Here is a 13985-nt window from a genome sequence, read left to right on the forward strand (position 1 = left end):
TGTAAATATTACATGTGTTATTATTAATTAATTTTAAATTAAACGCTTCATTTTTATTGTATAATATTTTTAAACAAATCTCGATATCTTAAATATATAATTTCTATACAAATACGCTTGTGATAAATTTTAATATAATTTTAATGAAAAGTGTGATACAAGAAACAATAAATTAAAATAATATATCTTTAAATTAATTCAATTTCATGAAAAAATAATTCAAAAAAAGATATAAAGTTGGTCAGTTATAACTTAGAGGTTAAAGTTTAATTTTTAATAAAATAATATTTGATGCACTTTGTGAATGAATTTCAATAACAATATCACATCTTAAAAGTAATTAAATATTTATAAATAAATACTAATAATTTAATTTAATTAAAATTAAATATTATATTTTTAAGATTTTAAATTTAGAATTTATGATTTAGAAGTAATATTTTATATTGGATTTGAGTCTTGATTTTAAGTTTAAGTGTAAGATTAAGGGTTTTAAATTTTGAGTTTCGGATTTATATTTAATCATAATATTTAACTATAAGTTAGTTCTCTATTTTTATTTTATTAGTAATAAAATATTATGTTATTGTTGATTTACCATACATAAAACTCTACCAAATATTCACAATAATTTATACAATATAAATTATAATATATTTATTAAATACAAAGATAATGGAAAGGATATGATTGAAAAGATTGTTAAATATAGGTATATATTTAAAACTTTGATTATGGTAACAAGATTAACTCAAAAAAATATAAATCTAAATAATTAAAATAAAATCTCATTCACTTTTTCTAAGAATATACCATAAATTGCCAAATATATGAATTTTAAAATTTATGATTAACACGAAAAAGATTAAAGGAAAAGATACAGACGCTTTACTGAAAAAAGTAAAACTTTAGGGCATAAATAGAATAATCCCAAAATCATATAATGTTATTAATGAAATAAATAAGTAAATAAATAAAAGCATTATTAAGAAAATAAAAAGAAAAAGGAAAAAACCGACTTCCATTCTTAATATTATACATAACTTCCCTTTGTCATTCTCTGTAGCATCAACAGGTCCTTCTCTTCTTTGCAATTTTTTTTCTTCTTTTTTTCTCACTTTCGTTTTTTGTTTGAAAATTTTCTTTTTCTGAGTTTTTATTTATTTATTTAGTATTATTTGTTACAGGTGAGGGAAAAAAGAGAAGGATCTGATGTACCTGCCGGTTGATCTTAATTATACACAAGATCATGATGGCCCTTGAAAATAAAGGTCGGTTTTTTTTTTCTTTTTAAAATTTCCTAGGTTTTTTGGGTTTAAAGTTTTGAACTTTGATCTGCTTTGAGTTACGGGTTTTAGTTTATTTGATTGAATTTATTTATTTGTTTTTCTGGTGTTTTGATTTCTGGGGTTTTTTTGTGAAATTTTGTTGGCATTGTCTTGATGGGTTTTTGTTGCTGTTCTTAGAAATCTAGTTCTTTTTATTGCTTTATTTATTCAGTGTTGAGATCGCTTTGCTTTATCTTCTTCCAGGTTGCTTTAGTTCTGAGTTATTGTTTTGAACAATTTAAATCCAATTTTGGAGGTCTGTTAGGGTTCCTGTTGGCCTGGTGTGAAATATGGTGCCTTATATTTGAAGGTTTTTAGAATTCTGGTTTGGCATTGAACATAACTAATGCTAACTTAAAGTTTGTATGATACTCTATTATGTAATTATTGTTTGGAAACTTTACTTGGTACCACTTATTAGATAAACTAAGAACTATCTATCAGCTTACTTGCCAAAATATGGTGTTAACTTGGTGTATTTGATCTTAAATCGGATTTATAAATTGAATGTGTTGTTTCTTTATTGGAATGATTTGAAGAGATGTAATTTTGTTTTACATATTTAGTTCTACGCTATCTGTTATCCAGCTGAATCAACCTTATTTAGTCTTAAGCAAGCAGTAACTATGCGGAGAAGATTTACGTGGCGTATTGTACTATTTCTAGATAATTTGGCACCTTTTTTTGCCTGTTATTCTCTTTTTTGGTACCCTATTCTATTGAATAGCCTTGTTTTCATACACATCCGTCTTGGTGAAGTTACTCTTTGTTGCAATGTACTGCCTAAAGGGTTTAGATTCCCTTAAATCCAATGGAAATTGCTGGTGCCTGGAGCATAGTGTTGGATTTAGGGTTTATTGTTATTGTCTCAGCTCAGTTTCACTAGAAGTTAGGTGTAAATTTGGGCTTGGATCAATCGATGGGCAGCTTTAGCATGTTAGTTTCACTTCTGTAACATCTAGTGACAAATATATCATGTATGATTTGATATATTCGTGAAAACATACATGTCTAGTAAGATTTCTTCATGTTAGCTAAAAGGTTTATGATTGGACGGGCATTACCCAAAATTTGTATATAAAGATATTCATAAAATGGGTCTTGTGTTGAATGTATTTCAGGAAAGTTTGACAATCATTCTTATAAACAAGTATAACTTGTTTTGTTTCTTCATTTGGCTATTCTCCATGTAGTTAGGTCCTTGCTAAGCATGGCTAAATGAGATTGGCTAGGCTCTGTGAATGACATGATAGTCTAGTTTTTTCCCCATTTTTTTTGGCAAGAGATGATAGTATAATCAATGTTCTAAAATTTGAGTATTTCTAATGTACTCAGGTTACCTCATAGCATCAGTTTTACTCATTTTTTAATTGCATAGCGGTCCTGTTCTAGCTATATATTAACACCCAAAGAAAGAAAGTTTAAATGTAAGTTTTAAAGATGAGCTAAATGAAATTTTAGAGAAATACAATTCTGGCACCATGCCAAGTGTCTGAGGCTTCATGACTAGGAAAAATCATTGCCTGTATTGTGCATCCTTCTGATTTGTAATGATGTTCAGAAATAGTGTTGTAAACTCTAAGCTAAATTGGGACATAACTGAAATGTTTACCAAGCTGGCTCAAAACTCTGTGAAGTCCACAAAGCTGAGATACACCTTATGCATGGCTCTTGTTCGCATTCATAGGCTTGCATGACAATTTGATGAACAGCTTGGTAAACTGATCATAATATAGGAATTCTCTTCTTTTGTTACTGAAATAAAATTTAGTCGTGTATATATTGGTTATGCCATAATTTGTTTTAAGGAAACTTCACAAGTTAGTTGATTCATTTATTTTGATCCCAATGAACCTTTCCTCCTTTTTCGTGCCCTTTATTCCCAGATCTTCCCTATTTTCCTTCTTATTTCTCCTTTTCCCACTCATAGAAGGTTACTATTGAAGTGTTAGGAAAATATTTACCAGAACAACCAAGAAAAAGAAGACTGGGCTTGTTTCACATCATTATAAGAAGTAGAGCAACTTGAGTTTGTACCTGTGTTACTCATGCTCAAACGTGTTCCAACACATGTATGTTCAATTTTCCATAATTTCCATATATATGTGTTGGAAATAGGTGTCGGACACACGTACTTCAAGAATAATGAAGAGTTGGAGCAATGTAGGTTTTCACTTAGTTGAATTCAGAAGTGTTGTTTGGTTTTGGAGAGATTTTCAAATTTAAACATAAAATTACTGATCAATACTACTGCAAAGAATTATGACTTTTAAAGACTTTCTTTGGGATCCATAAACATCACCACTTCTTTCTAAAAATTTGCAGCAATGAGTGGTTTGGAGGGCCTATTAGAGGTTGATTTAACATGATAAATTCTTGATTTTCATTTCATCATCATTTTTATCAGAATAGTTTTGTAGTTTAGTCTTCATTTAGCATTTAGGAAGGCAATTTCATAGATGGACTCAGGAAAGGAATGGCAACTTGGAGGTCTTTTAGCATTTGAGAAGTCATTTTTATTGGCTATTTGAATTTCAGCCCATGGAGATGTTAAAGAGAAAATGACTTTGCACCTTCTTAGCTATGCCTTTCACCTTCAAATTATAAGTTTGATGGAGGAATATAATCCAAGAAAGTGGCATGCTTTGTCTTTGAAGGTCATAATTTTAGAAGTTCTTTCTCATTTCTTGAACCATATTTAGCCTACCATTTTCTTGGGCATGGCCAAAGTATCTGTTTGAGGCTCCACTAAGGAAGTGAAATGCGAAGGGGTATTGCTGAAGGCAGTAATGCATGATTTGCCTATTATGATCTAATATATGGTATTACTGAGTGAAGCATGCTGGTGAGTTTAATTGCCTTTAAGACATGCTACAAGTTCTTTTGAACTTTTTGTCTCTTTCTGTGGTAAGCTTGAGCCTTATTTCTAGTGGTTTGTCTGTCACTGGTTTTCCCTCCTCCTGCCAGTGGTTATTGCTTGCTCTTACTATTTCCGAAAGTAAACCTCTCATAGAGTTTCCTTTATTATGCTTCATGTGCTGCCAAATGTGTGAGTGCCTGGATAGTTTTACAAAACATTTTATGATGCCTGAAATTGTAATACTGGACTTGTGCATCACAATTAACAACAGATCTTCAGCTTCATGTTTATTCAATTTTACCTTCTTTTTTCCTTTTGTTTTGTGATTTGCACTTCGTCTTCGTGTCAGTAGTTGGTATTTGTATGTTTGTTATTTTGCAGAGGAATTAATGTGGGCATATTGGGTGATATGTCAAGTTCGATATTTTACTGATATGCTGTTAACTTTTTTTATGTTATGTAGAAACTATGCAGAACTGCGAGGCAACCTTAAAATGCCTCCAGACGAAGGGGTTCCCGTACAACCTGCAATGTACTGGGAACTCAATTGAAGGCCGTCCAGAGCTTAAAGATGAAATTTGTACTCACCCAGGTGGGGATGTTGTAGAACGTGTTTGCTCTTTAAATGGGCAGTTTATGGAATACCACAAACCTACCCTTCGGCATGAGTCTGGCTCTTGGTCGACCTTCTATCCTGACACCCACAAGTTGCAGCCATACCCACCAAATGCTTTTGGGGGGCAGTTTTACCACTTTCCCATGGATAACCGATTTCATTATGCCCCATTCAATATGGTCACACATGGATACCCGTATGAATTCCAGTTCCAAGACTTTCAGTACTTTGTGGTAATTGACTTTGAGGCTACCTGTGACAAGGAGAGAAATCCTCATCCACAAGAGATAATTGAGTTCCCGTCTGTCATTGTGAGTAGTGTTACTGGCCAGCTGGAAGCATGTTTTCAGACATATGTACGGCCAACTTGCAATCAGCTCCTGAGTGATTTCTGCAAAGATTTGACTGGCATCCAGCAAATTCAGGTCAGTTCCAAATTCCTTATGTCTACCAGTTGGGCAGCACAACTTTGGGCAATATGTGTATGGTATTGCAATTGTAGTAACACAATCACATGAATTTATTTATTGGAGTTCTTTTTGGCGTCATAGGAATTAGGTATATTTAGCTCTTAACACATCTTGTTAAGGTCCTTTCGATATCAATCTATTCTTTTTCCAGGTAGGCTTGACATGGGAAATTCGTTACAAGAGAAAAAGTATTTATATACAATTATACACTTGTTTGTATCAGTGTATGTTTTAACCATGCAAGATGTATGTTGCTCATGAATCCAGGGATTATTTCTCCTTGGATAATTAAAGGAAGGATTGCCCACATGTCTGTGCCTCCCAAGTTTGCTCTAATTGCTTTCTGATTTTTGTTACATGTAGTGATGATGCTTTATTGTTCTGTTGTTCCAACTCTTCACTTTTCTTGATCTGACACTCGTGTCTTATGCATATCCAAGTGGATATGACCTGCCTAGCAACGTCAATGCATAAAAAAACTTAGAAAATTTGCATGTACCGACATTGGCAATAGCATCAATTTCTTATTATTTTTGGCTATGTAACACATATTCCTGGATGTATTCCTGTTTAGGCTTGATGTTGTATGTATAAGGGTTTGAGACTACAGATTGGTCACTGTTAGGACAAGTTAGAATGTGATGTTTGACTGCAGTTGATAACGCTCTTTTCTCAATTTTTCCACTGTGATCTGTGAGCCTATTCTAAATCCCCATTTATGTGTTCTAGGTAGATAGAGGTGTTACTCTGAGTGAGGCTCTCCTTAGGCATGATAAATGGCTTGAGAAGAAAGGCATAAAGAACACAAATTTTGCTGTGGTGACATGGTCAAACTGGGATTGTCGAGTAATGCTGGAATCTGAGTGCCAGTTTAAGAAGATCCGGAAGCCTCCTTATTTTAACCGGTAAATAATCTCAATATGTGTTTATTTGGAAATTGTATATTACAACAATTTATGATAATGTTGATACCTTGTCAAAACAGCCATTTATGTTAAAAGTTATTTTTTTTTCTTGTTTTTGTTTTGGCAGGTGGATAAACTTAAAAGTTCCGTTCCGTGAGGTTTTCGGTGGTGTGAGGTGCAATCTGAAGGAGGCAGTCGAGATGGCAGGCCTGGTATGGCAGGGGCGTGCACATTGTGGTCTTGATGATGCCAAAAACACAGCTCGCTTGCTTGCCCTCTTGATGCGCCAGGGTTTTAAGTTTGCTATCACAAACTCACTGATGTGGCAGGCTAGCGATGGTCCAGTGACATGGAATCCGATCCCTGAGAACACGGGTTTCTCTCTGCATCACCCCCACAAGCTAAAAGATCAACAAATGCCCCTATTCCAGTACCACCCTTATTGTTTCTGTGGCGTTAAGAGCAGCAAAGGAATGGTTCGGAAACCTGGGCCAAAGCAAGGAAGCGTCTTCTTTGGCTGTGGGAACTGGACTGTCACCAGAGGCGCTCGCTGCCATTACTTCGAGTGGGCTTCTCCCTAACTCGAAAAATCGCAAAAGGGCTTGTCCATCTTTCTTGATGGCATCTTAAACCCTACTTAGGTGTCATGTAAGAAAATGAAAAATAGAAAAAAAAAAAAAATGAGAGTATTAAAAGCAATGGTAATGGGTTGTCTCCTCGTTGAAGCACATATACCTTAAGTTGCTTAACTGCTTGCTGATGCTTCTTGTTGTTGGAAAACACCGTAGTAGTGATCGGCTTAGGACCGTGTACGAAAGTAAACATTGGGTCTTCTGATGAATCGAAGCTTCAAACATGTAAAGCTGACTTGTTTGACAGGAGAACAAATCGGTAATGTGAGGATTTGGCTTAGTTAGGATTGATGCATTTACATGCTTAAAAAACATGCTAAATTATCATATAATAATCTTATGAGATAGAGACAGCTTGATTTCCTATGCTTTTCTAATGGGACTAAGCACTGTTTGCTTTCCTATTTATTTCTTTGCTTTTCTTCTTTCTCTAACTAACAGCCATTCAAAATAATGTTAAAAGTTATTTCTAACAATCTCAACTTTATCGCGTTTGCACCAGGTTGTAAGCGGGTTTGGTTCTCCTCTATCGATCAAGTATTTTCCAGTGCATGTTTAGTATATATTTCTTAATGGATGAACAAATAATGATCAAAATCCTTACCCGACATAAGCACGATGGTTTACCGATCAAATTCGATAAAATTCAATAAGGTTTGTCTGTTGTGATTGTATTTGGTTTGATAATTTAGTTATAAGATCTCTCAATGGTATATATTCGTTTTTAGTCAGTAATTCAAGTTGGGTTGACTCGAAATTAAAAAAACAAAGAAAACCTTTCCAAGCGAGCTATCTGCCCGGTGAGTGGACATGCCGAGCTCAAGGTGATCATCAAGATACAACAAATAAACTTGCAATGCTGAACATTGTTTAAACCAAATTAACATCAAATCCTAAGCACAAAGAAAAAAAGGGAAATATAACAACTATTATAGAAAGTAAATTAAGAACTTAGCTGAAGAAACCTTTGTGCCATGGGATGCTTGGCTTCAGAGAGTTCACTAGGCTTCAAAATCTCAACAATTTCACCATTCACAAGAAGGCAAACAACATCTGCAACCCTTTGGATTTGCTTGATGCTGTGGGAAACCATTACAACTGTCATTCTCCTTTTCTTCTTAAGCTTCACTATCACATCCTCTATGTTTTGTGTCGAAATCGGATCCAAGGCACTTGTTGGCTCATCCAGCAGCAAAACCTTGAAACCGTAATTTCGGCAAGTCAATATCCAAGAAAGGAAATCAAGAAATAACTCTGAAAAACATGGAAAATGCAGTGAAGTTTAAATTCAACACATCAACAGGGGCCAGGGGTAATGGCTACCTCAGCAAAATCTTGAAACCGAAACTTGAGATGTCAATATTCAAGAGAAGGAATTGAGTTATTTTGAAGTAATAGTTAATGTCAATATTCAAGTAAAGTTACAGATCAGCTGGGGATCAGGGCTGTATGGCTAAATTGACAAAACCTTGAAACTAAAATTTCGAGATGTCAATATCCAACAAAGAAACCAAGCTATTCCGGAGTAATAGTTCAGAGAAAAACATGGAAAATCAGCAAAGTTTGAATGCAAACATATCAGCTGGAATCAGGGGGTATGGCTACCTCAACAAAACCTAGGAACTGAAATTTGAGTCGTCAAATATCCAAGAAAGAAATGATCTTTAAGTAATGATTCAGCAAAACATGAAAATTGCAGTAAAGTTTAAGTGTAAACATATCAGCTGGGGCCTCGGAAAATGAGAGGGGGTTATGGCAGGCTACCTCAGGTTCGTTAGCAAGTGTCCGAGCAAGTGCAACTCTTTGAGCTTGACCAACAGATAATTCACCACCAGTTTTACTGAGAAAGGAGGAATCAAGGTCTGCCAGCGTTAGCAACTTGGAAACTTCAACATCAGTTAACTTCTTTCCCATCAAGTTTAGTCCATATCGAATATTATCTGCAACAGTGCCTGAGAAAAGATAGATACATCTTTACCTTTGGTATTACATCCATAAAAGAAATCATTGACTAATCAAACTAACGAACATAACTAGACTACTTCAAAGTGAATACCAACCCCCCACATGGTGAGACATAAATTGGGACCTAAAAGTTCAAGGCCCCGTTGGCATCAATACACTTCCTTAATTGAATCTTTTCTCTAGTAAAAACAGCTAAATTCTCAAATTCTATGAATTCAAGTAAGCTTAAGCATTCACATTTGAGACATGTAAATTGTTAGCTGAACCTGTTTATGGTGCCTCAAATTTGCAGTACCTGCCATGGGTGGAACCTCAAAGATCCTTCACACTTCAAAATCTCCCATTTTTTTTTTTTTCATATCAAATTTATATTGGATGAAATATTTATACCAGTTTATGGAAAATAGGCCAAAACCACTTTTATTGTTTCCTTCTATTAGTTTAAATTATTTATTTCTCAGAAAAATGAATTTTTCATGAACCCGAGGAGCTCTGTCTAGTGTCTACTAAATCAATTCTCTATTTCAATTAAAAACTTAAGAGAACTCTAATTTATAGTAAACGACAAAATAAATTTAAAATATAAAAAGAAAAGATTGATAAATAATTGTAATTAAGTACCAAAATCCATAATGATAGAGTGATGGACTCTTTGTTTTAGTAGTCAGGTTTCAATCATGTACCAAAAAAGTTGATAAAGATTTAATGATTTGTATTTGCTAAAAATTTAAAGAAATCTTCTTATTAAAATATACATACACACACAAAAAAATTCTTCAAAAAAAAAAGATGTCAAAGAAATAGTTGACATGTAACATTATGATTCTAAAGAAAAGATGTTAAAGCTAAGGACACCATAACCTGTCTGTTTCCATTAAAAAAATCAACTTGAAAGCTATCATCAACTTTATTTTAGATTATGATAATACTTCATAATAGAATATTCTAATGCAATTATTAAATAAAAAACTACATAATACAATATTCTTATTCTGGACAATCTGATTCAATATGAATAAGTTTTCATTCAATAATTAAATTAAATTAAATTTAAAATATACATAATTTTAATATATTCAAGCTATGAATCATGAACAATTCTATTGCTAATTTTGAACGCTTAGAAATAAGCAAACATAGAGAAACATTTGGATATCAGAAAAACATAAGCAATCACCGATCACTGTTGGACTACCGGATTGATAATCAGAATAAATCTGGAACAACTTGATCCTAAAACCTCAAAGTTTTCAGCTTCCTCCTTGCTATTTGCGATTAACAGTTTTATGAGCAACTCTGAATTATATTCAGTTAATTACAGTGTAATAACTATAAAAGTAAATTCATAAATTTCATCAAAACTTCCTAGAAATCCATTCACGGTGAATCAGATACAGTTAAGTGAGAAGACATTTGAAAGAAATTCGAAAAATCCATCTTTTTAACTAGAAATTCACACACAAAATTTAAATAACTAGTATGCAAAGAAAAATAAATTGAGAAATATAATTAGCGAATTTTGCACCTTGAAACAAAACGGGGAGCTGGAAAAGCATGCCGACTTTACGGCGAAGTCCAAGTACATCAAGGTCAACAATATCACGGCCGTCAAGGAACACCGTATCGGATGGAGGCTCCCACAGGCGATTCAGAGCTCTAAGCAGCGTCGATTTCCCACTCCCGCTTGGTCCGATGATCCCGACGATCATCCCTTTAGGGATACCGACGTTGATACCGTTTAGTATAGGAACGCCCGCATCCGATACTTTCCTCAAATCACGAATCTGGAATTTCATCACACCACCATCATGATTATGATCATCGACATCGTCAACGGTTAACAGCAAATGCTCTGCAGACATATTTTGTTGTTTAGCTTTTTTATTTACTTGGAATTTTTCTGTAGGCCGTTGATAGCTTCAGTATTTAACGCTACAGAGATGATGGAATCGGACTGAATATGACCTTTCCCACTAACAAATTAATAATATAATTATTTATTTGTTTAATGCAGATCAACCTTCACCACTTGATATATGCAACTATCCTTGGATGCACCACCACCATTGTCATTCAATTTTGGTTTATCAAAGCCTAAAATAAACATTCTGTTTTCATTGTTTAAATTCCTTATTATTATTATTATTATTATTATTATTATTATTATTATTATTATTGGATTAAAATGGTATCTGAAATTAGAAAAGAAATATAAAATTTATAAAAAATATTTTAAATTTTATCACATACAATTAAAAATAACATATAATAAATAATAAAATTTATGATTTAAAATTAATTAATTAATAATAATATATGTTTTTGAGAATGATTTCCATGTAACTTTTCTGCTTTTTTTACTTTAAATAAAAAATTAAAAATTCAACATTTTTATTATATTTTAAAAATATATAAAAATAAAAATTTTGTAATATTCGAAAATACAAAAATACATCAAAACTAAAATTTTCAAAATTGAATAGATAATTGAATTGGTTAAATTATAAGTTTGATTGATTTTATTAATTTATTCGGTTTCATTAAATAAATTATTAAAAATCCATAAAAATTTAAAAAAATAATTGAGAAGAGAAAATCGAATCAATTGTTGATTTAATCATTTCTTTTTACTTGGTTCAATCAGTTTCGAACAGCTCACAAATCAACTGATCTAATCCTTCTCTCTATATTAGTATCCCCAACTAGTTTAGCTAATTGGTTCAGTTTAAATAACATTGATAAAAACTATATATATATATAATTAAAAATTGTTAAAGTTTTATAAAATTATAAAAACTAAAAAATAAAATTTTAGATAATTAAAAATTAAAAAGAAAATAAAAATTTAAATTATAGTTTTTTAAAAAAAAGTTATCAACTTTAGCTAGAATTGAGCTTCATTGATTGATTGACCAATAATCGACATTCACTATCGGTCAATGTCAGTTGATTTTTTTTAAAATTCTCTATCTTTTAGAATGTTTTATAATTTATATATTAAAAAATTATTTCAATGAATTTTTATATTTTAAAATTCTAAATTTTAGATAAAATTTGAGATTTTTTTGCAATTTATAAAATTGTAAATATTTTTAGTTTTTATATAACTTTTTCGTTTTTTATAAGATTTTTATATTTTCTAGAATTTTTAATAATATATTTTTTATTTTTATAATTTTTATTTGACGTGGCATGTGTATCTTATGTAACAACTTAACTGGTCCACATTATCTCATTTTAACAATGTTACAAAACTACACTAAAATGTTCAAAAGGTGCTAATTTCGAGTGTCAAATTAGATAAAAAGATAGGTACCAACTTGAACATTAAAATCAAATTTAGGTATAAAAATATGTTTTTTATTTACCCTTTATGAAAATATAGGTGGTTTTGATTCTCAAACACTAGAAAAATACATATATTTGTTTAATAAATAAAATCGTTTGAAAATGAAAATAAAATATGTGAATTAATAATTAAATTTTATTTTAAGGATACAAAATTGTTTTTATTATATATTTTTGTATAATTTTTATGTTTAAGGTATTTTTCATGCATATTTTATGATCCATGCATTGCATATTTTATGATCCAAGCATACTAATCATTTCAGGATTCGTATATGTTTTTCCTAACAATATTATTTGTAGGGTTTAAACTTGAGTTTTTCTATGAGAATACAATATATTTTACCACTACACCAACATTTGTTGGTAACTATTTGTAAATATCAAATTCTTGATCATAGTTGAGCCCATATAAATATAGAATTTTTTTTAATTTTCATTCTCATATTTTTATTATGAGAAAATAGGTCCATACAAATAAATTTTCCTTCAGATTTTTAGTCTTTTTAGTTGGATTTGAATTTTTTCATGAAGAAAAAAATAAAAACCAGAAGGAAAAATCTGATTCGTCATTCTCCTATTGGAAAGGGATATGAATGACGTGGAATCATAATTTCATATTTTTACTTAATACATGATTTTTTATTTAACAAACATATTTTTAATATTATAAAATTCAACAAACATGTTTTTAATATTATAAAATTGAAAAATAAAATTGATTTTCTAAAATTAAAATTTTAAAATATTTTCTTAAATCAAATGAAAACTATTTTTTTCTAATTTTAAAAGTTATCAATATTTTAGCAATTTAACTTTTATCCAAAACAACTTTTAATTAGTGATAAAATTCATTTATACCACATTAGTAATATTTTAAATATTTGAATTTTGAAAAATTTTGTATAAAGAGGTTTTAGTATTTTAGTAAAATGGAAGATGCATGGTTCAAATAAAAGTGAAAATGAAAGGTGCACAAAGAGAGGTGGGATAATTATAATAAATACTTAATTTTTCTATCCTTGACTAATTTTTAATTTTTTTTTTGGTTACAAAAGAGGGCCAAAGCGCTAATCAAACACAATTAATAGTTCTCAAAAAAGTTACTCCCTCCATATCCGCCTTCAACAGGTGAATGGTGAAAGGAGGGGGCTGGTCAAGAAGGCGAAATCTTATCCTTTGGCTAGCTTTTAAAATTATTATTTTTATTTTTAGAGTACATATACTAAATGTGAACTTCCTCTTCCCCTCTTAATGAAAAAAAAAAGTAGGCTTAACCCATTGACCTCTTTTCTTCATTTCTCTTCTTATCCATCCTCCATCCTAATTTCTCTTCCCTTCACATTGCTTTCTTCTTTCTTTTCCCTTTTCCCTTTTCCCTTGTTCTTCTATTTTTTTCTAACACACTACCATTAAGTTGTGGTAGCTTTTCAGTTTCCTTTACACTTCTCTCATTCACCCTCTATTAAGCAAAATGAGTGTTCACACTAGCCAAACATTTTATCATGGCTATTGAATGAGTTGGATTTTATCATTAATGTTTGCGTGACACGTTAGCCAGGTGGTTACAACAAATGGAATATTTATACAATTTGTTATGATAATTATCCTCTCTCATGTTCTATAAATGAGGTCATTTTCTCTTTGTTGTAGGAAAGACTTTATAAAATATATGATTATTTTGCATTCTTATTAGTCTCTGATTCTTCATAGCTCTTCAATAGAGCTTGATTTATATTGATGCTTTACATATGCTATTTAAAAACGAGTTAGTAAACAGGTGAATATTAACCAAAATGAGTGTTCGCACTAGCCAAACGTTCTATCAATAACCATTGAATAAGCTGAATTTTATCACCTA

At 31.2% G+C, this 13985-nt stretch overlaps 2 protein-coding genes across 2 annotated transcripts; one reads left to right on the forward strand and one right to left on the reverse strand.

Annotated features, from left to right (window-relative positions):
- Positions 1 to 976: 976 nt before the first annotated feature.
- LOC108456765 (uncharacterized) lies at positions 977 to 7188 on the forward strand. The gene is made up of 5 exons (XM_017755419.2): positions 977 to 1075; positions 1188 to 1271; positions 4652 to 5229; positions 6004 to 6179; positions 6307 to 7188. The coding sequence occupies exons 2-5, from the start codon at positions 1250 to 1252 to the stop codon at positions 6758 to 6760; spliced, it is 1230 nt and encodes a 409-aa protein (XP_017610908.2). The 5' UTR covers positions 977 to 1075; positions 1188 to 1249; the 3' UTR covers positions 6761 to 7188.
- On the reverse strand, positions 6832 to 10886 carry LOC108456768 (ABC transporter I family member 17). Its single transcript, XM_017755420.2, has 3 exons — positions 10302 to 10886; positions 8576 to 8763; positions 6832 to 8009 (listed from the first exon to the last, which is right to left on the reverse strand). The coding sequence occupies exons 1-3, from the start codon at positions 10636 to 10638 to the stop codon at positions 7755 to 7757; spliced, it is 780 nt and encodes a 259-aa protein (XP_017610909.1). The 5' UTR covers positions 10639 to 10886; the 3' UTR covers positions 6832 to 7754.
- Between the last annotated feature and the right edge of the window lie 3099 nt (positions 10887 to 13985).

Source organism: Gossypium arboreum, chromosome 10 (assembly GCF_025698485.1).
Source record: "Gossypium arboreum isolate Shixiya-1 chromosome 10, ASM2569848v2, whole genome shotgun sequence".
Lineage (NCBI taxonomy): Eukaryota > Viridiplantae > Streptophyta > Magnoliopsida > Malvales > Malvaceae > Gossypium > Gossypium arboreum.